This window comes from Priapulus caudatus, unplaced genomic scaffold (assembly GCF_000485595.1).
Source record: "Priapulus caudatus unplaced genomic scaffold, Priapulus_caudatus-5.0.1 Scaffold4003, whole genome shotgun sequence".
In the NCBI taxonomy this organism is placed as follows: Eukaryota; Metazoa; Priapulida; class Priapulimorpha; order Priapulimorphida; family Priapulidae; genus Priapulus; species Priapulus caudatus.
The window spans coordinates 4,698-10,587 of NW_014581064.1; the positions used below are offsets into that span (position 1 = coordinate 4,698).

The 5,890-nt window shown below is 44.9% G+C and overlaps 1 protein-coding gene across 1 annotated transcript in view; it reads right to left on the minus strand.

Moving 5' to 3' along the window:
* Window positions 1-717, minus strand: part of LOC106819674 (gastrula zinc finger protein XlCGF17.1-like) — a gene marked incomplete at its 3' end in the record, with an annotated part of 3,274 nt that extends 2,557 nt beyond the window's left edge. Inside the window, exons 1-2 of the mRNA XM_014824271.1 lie at window positions 692-717; window positions 5-607 (exon numbers count right to left, since the gene is read on the minus strand). Coding sequence (XP_014679757.1) covers window positions 5-601 — 597 coding nt within the window. The remainder of the gene's footprint in view (window positions 1-4; window positions 608-691) is intronic.
* Between the last annotated feature and the right edge of the window lie 5,173 nt (window positions 718-5,890).

Here is a 5,890-nt window from a genome sequence, read left to right on the forward strand (position 1 = left end):
TGTGAGTGCGCATGTGTGTCTTGAGATCACTGGAGGTCGTACACTTGTATTCACATCTCTCACACGCAAACGGTTTCTCTCCCGTGTGAGTGCGCATGTGTACCTTGAGATTACTGGAGGTCCTAAACCTGTATTCACAACTATCGCACGTAAACGGTTTCTCTCCCGTGTGAGTGAGAAAATGTCTCTTGAGATCACTGGAGGTCGTACACTTGTATTCACATCTCTCACACGCAAACGGTTTCTCTCCCGTGTGAGTGCGCATGTGTACCTTGAGATTACTGGAGGTCCTAAACCTGTATTCACAACTATCGCACGTAAACGGTTTCTCTCCCGTGTGAGTGAGAAAATGTCTCTTGAGATCACTGGAGGTCGTAAACTTGTATTCACATATATCGCATGCAAACGGTTTCTCTCCCGTGTGAGTGCGCATGTGTATCTTGAGATAACCGAGGGTCGTAAATCTGTGTTCACATATATCGCATGCGTGCGGCTTTTCTCCCGAGTGAGTGCGCATGTGTGTCTTCAAATTACTGGAGGTCCTAAACCTGTATTCACAACTATCGCACGTAAACGGTTTCTCTCCCGTGTGAGTGAGCATGTGTGACTTAAGCATATCGGACCTAGAAAACTTATAGTCACATCTCTCACACGCAAACGGTTTTTCTCTCGTGTGAGTGCGCATGTGTACCTTGAGATAACCGAGGCACGTATATCTGTGTTCACATATATCGCACGCATATGGCCTCTCTCCCGTGTGAGTGCGCATGTGTGACTTAAGCATATCAGACGTAGAACACTTATATTCACATCTCTCACATGCAAACGGTTTCTCTCCGGTGTGAGTGTGCATATGTTTCCTGAGATCACTGGAGGTCCTACACCTGTATTCACATGTGTCGCACGTAAACGGTTTCTCTCCCGTGTGAGTGCGCATGTGTACCTTGAGATAACCGAGGGTAATATATCTGTGTTCACATATATCGCATGCATACGGCCTCTCTCCCGTGTGAGTGCGCATGTGTGACTTATTCCGGTACGCTTAAGTTACACATGCGCACTCACACGGGAGAGAAACCGTTTGCGTGTGAGAGATGTGACTATAAGTGTTCTAGGTCCGATATGCTTAAGTCACACATGCGCACTCACACGGGAGAGAAACCGTTTGCGTGTGAAAGATGTGACTATAAGTGTTCTAGGTCCGATATGCTCAGATATGCCACACCCTGGAGGAGAGAAGCCATATGCATGCGATATATGTGAATACAAGTGTACGGCCTCCAGTCATCTCAAGGTACACATGCGCACTCACACGGGAGAGAAACCGTTTGCGTGTGAGAGATGTGAATATAAGTGTTCTACGTGAGAGCTCGAAACGAGGCAGTACTGAGCCCCCGCGATCTGTTTGATGGAGCCTTATCACGCGGCAGTCAAGGTACATTTCGCCCCCCCCCACCCCCTGTCCATCAATTTCTGAATACCCAATAGTTACTCATCACCGCCAGAAACCTTCTGCATTTGGAGTTCACAGGGTTGGAGACCCTGGATTTGTAGCCGTTACCCCATCGTCGTAGCATACCTTGTTACGTCTGGGGCAGTGACATACAGTGTTGCAGTATGTCAATGATGATATTTATTTTGACATCTTTTTCCCAGCAGGAGAGCGTTAGCAGGCAGGCCCGCGTGCCGTAGGCATGCCAATCTGGCATGTCTACGGTAAATGGAACAGCCTAGTCAGACAGGCGCTGTCTGCAAGGTGTCGCGTAGTTTGTCTGCTAATCAGATTAACATGTGGGGAGAATGGCGTCCACACTCCACATTGACAACCAAAAAACCCTGAATTTTACAGAAATTCAGGAACGAATATACACAGATGTGGCCTGTACTTGTGAAGTCAAAACTCAGTGTTAATCATGGCTATTGCATGGTATGCAAGACAAACTTTCAAGTGGGGCACGGAGGAATGAAAAGTGTTTTGAATCCTAACTTGTAGGGTTGAGTCTAGGGTTGAGATAGTGCCATCAGACATGAGAATATGGCCCACAGTATGCCGCAGATTGCAAGAAAATGGCTTAAATATTTCAAAATTTTCTTGGGGGGCATGCCCCCAGACCCCCCTAGCACACAAAATGCATAGAAACACATTATAACACTGAGCAATGGTAGGGGGGGGGAGTGCAAAGTTAAGGTAATGGCAGAGAGGGCTATTGGACTTGGGCAGTGAGGGCTATTAATAAACTTGCTGCATCTCCACTGCACCAGCGCGTGGCCAGTGCTCAGGCACCAGCTGAAAAAAAAACAATAGGCGTGTTCATACACAAGAAAAACCGCGCTGCTCATCCCGCTAATAGCGGAGATAATAGTGAGCTAATTGTGTCGTTGTTCACACAGGCGGAAATATCTCGCTAATCGCCGCGGTGCAAATATCACGCCGCGGTGCAAATAAGCGCGCTGATTCCAAATTAGCGCAGTCGGAAGTGTTCTTTGCAGCGCGCTATTTTGAGCGCGATTTAGTGAGCTAATTGCGTTCACACTTGTAAAAAGCTCGGTTTTTCGAGCGGGCTGCAAAAACCGGGATTTGCAGCCCGCTAATTCGCACCAGTGTGAACGCACTTAATAATAAAGATAAATAGTGTGGTATTTAGCTTTTGCCAGTTCTAGAATAGCAGAGTAAACTCTTCTATAAGATTCAGTGACGATGTTGTTTGTTTGAGATTTTTAGAATTGTATTCAAGTGCGGAAGAAGAGTGAGAGTCAATATCTCGTTTTTTCACTGGAATAACATGAGAACGCGTGCGTGCAGAGCTCTGTGATAGTTCCTTGTTTTGACTGTGACTTGCCATTAATGCCGCGTCAAAATAACAAACCACTTCCTCAGTGGTTCGATCCCGTCATCGGCACCGCGCGACAATCTGCGCATGCGCCGTGCATTTCTATTCCATCAGCGCAACAGCACAGAAACGACACAATTTAGTGGACAAGTCCGAAGCTACAGCTACAACAAGTTTATATCGATTAGAAAGCAAGTTTATACTATTCCCATTTTCTGTTCATTCCCAGACGTAGGTTGTGTTGCGCACACACCGCGCGGGTATGAGTGCGCGGGGGATGGTTCTCATTAAACTTGTGCGATGAGTTTAAAGACGGCAACTGCCACGTACAGCAAGTAAACCCTGTTAGTCCCAAATGTGTTCACATACGCGCCGAACAATGGAAGACACAGGGATGCCGGTATCAGGAACCTTCTCGAAGGAATGTTCGTTGGGATCGTTATGAAAGTTGCCACGTTATGGCGCGTACGTTTAAGTGTCTTAAGATTAAAGATAGAAGCTCTTATCGTACGTAGTGGCCATAACTATTTGCAAGACAGGATAGGTAACCACTCATCCATTTACCTACGCAAGCCTACAGGCTGAAATAGAGAGCTGTCACCTGTAACTATAATTAACGCAGGCAAAAACTACACAGTACTATCACCACCACATGCACTGGCAGTGGCATAACTTACATGTAACACACTGACAGTACAGAATGCCATAAAATTATACGATTTAAGGAGCATAAACCTTCTTCAACCAAATTTAGCGTTTGAAATTTCACTGGGACATTGTAGCCTCATACATCCAGGCATGTATAGACTCTACTAGAAAACCCGGCAGTCAAATTCTTTCTAACAGTAAACAAATCCATGTTTAACCTTCCTCTTGAGGGTCAAAAGGTTAGCAGACACTTACTCGTCGCATGTCAGCGGAATGTACATTTCATGGTCCTTTCAATAAAGCCATAAAAATGATAGGTCATCGCTGAAACAAAAAAGTTTTTCAATCGCTTCGTCAGACTATGTCCTCAGAAAATGTCTAAAATCTGCCCTGTGCCCCATTGACCTTTGACCTGTGACCTCCAATTTCAGCATAGTGATGGCTTTTCCTACCATGATGCTATACACCGACTATCACGAGCCTAGGTCGAGCCGTTTAGATTTGTGCCGCAATTCTCCCTATAGAGGGTTCCGAGATTTTTCATATTACCCACAATGCAACGACACCGGCCATGACGGATACAGAAACCAGTTCAGGCATGGTACAAGTACATTAAGCAACGCACCTCTGCTCATTTTATATTCGCCTATTAAGCAAATGTATCACAACGCCGCTCTCCTGCGGTGTTGTCAACTGCAGCAATCGGTATCAGAGAGAGCCATGCACACAGCTTTTTTTAGGCTGTCTAGCGTGATCACAACACAAGGTAAAGTGACGAGAGACCAGGCGGACCACAGACGCTTGGAGAATTTTCAATAAAAAAGCAATGCTGAATAAACACGAAATGTATTTACTACCAATGTCTTAATGTTTCTCTACTCTCTTTCGCCTAGTATTGCCGATAATTACCTGTAAATGCCGGTCAAATGCTCCTCTGCAACACACAGGTACACCGCACGCACGGCGCACGCCGCTACACATTTACACTTATAATTTTATATACATATAATGCTATATATCGCCGGTATCCAGTAGGCAGCTGTTTGAGTGGTGGTGATGATTTCTCTTGCACGTGCAGCATACTCTTCATAAAATAGGACCGAGGCAACATGTGAACAGAATTCACCAAGCCCGGCTTTACAATTACAGTGTGCTGACATGATGTCTGTCCCATTTATCTCATCGTTACTCATGCACGGATAGAGAGATAGTAGAATCAGAGACTGGGAGTGCATAACACGTGCTCGGATAACGTAGATGGGACTCTCACTGTTCACATGATAGATGTAGACTGATACACCACTAACCCAACCGCAGAAAACTCGATCGTAGGCATCCAGGCTTTTGTGGTTCTGAAAGTACTTGAGAGTATAAAATGGACTCGGCTAGAATGTTAAGTAGTCAATTCACGCGATCCTAATAAGTACGTGATGGGCACAAGTTGTGGTCCTCGCTCCATTCTCGTAAGGGTGTCGATTTCCAATGCACGCAATTTTCTCAAGATAGCGTGCTTTGGCTATGTCGTCTAGTGAATCAAAGTACTTGTCCATACTACGTACACTTCAGAGATCTTCAGACAGTTGGCAAATGTGCATACACATGTTATAAAACGCTGCGTTTGATAGCTATATGCAGTAAAATCGGTGAAATTTCTGAACACTCGCGATGTAAACAAACTCAAGTCCATGAACATATGTGCTGCGTGCAATCTCGCGACGCTAATAAGCCTTGCGAAACCTGACCTGTGTAATTTCATTGAACTCTAGCGGAGCACCCCAACCACGCTGATAAACCTGTCCATAAAAAATCGGGATCCATGCACCTACTACTAATATCTATTGCAATAAAAACACTATAGGGGGCCTACTATAGCTAATGTAAAATTGGTTGATTGTGCAGATCGGCAGACTATATAGACTAGTACTCGCTCTCACCCACAGGCACTTGGGACAGAGTCAGTAAAAACTGAAAATAATATGAACACACATTCACAAATAGGCCCTACTACCGTACCCCTCTGTTTTAGTTCCACTGTTGCGACACTGTATATCAACTTTCCTTCATAAAAACCGATGTAAAAACTAACGCCGAACGCTCCCGCACTCGCCGCGGCAAGTGTGCTGTGACGCTATGATAATACTATATATAGAGTACTCTATATATATAGAGTACTCTATATATATAGATATACTCTATATATATTATTATCATAGCATCACAGCACACTCGCAGCGGCGAGTGCGGGAGCGTTCGGCGTTAGTTTTTACATAGGTTTTTATGATGGAGAGTTGATATATATGGTGTGTATTCTGTTTCATAATTCGATTCAAATTCATTCGATGCATCATTCGATGCGTGAATCGAATCATTCGATTCACGCATCGAATCATTCGATTCACGCATCGAATGAT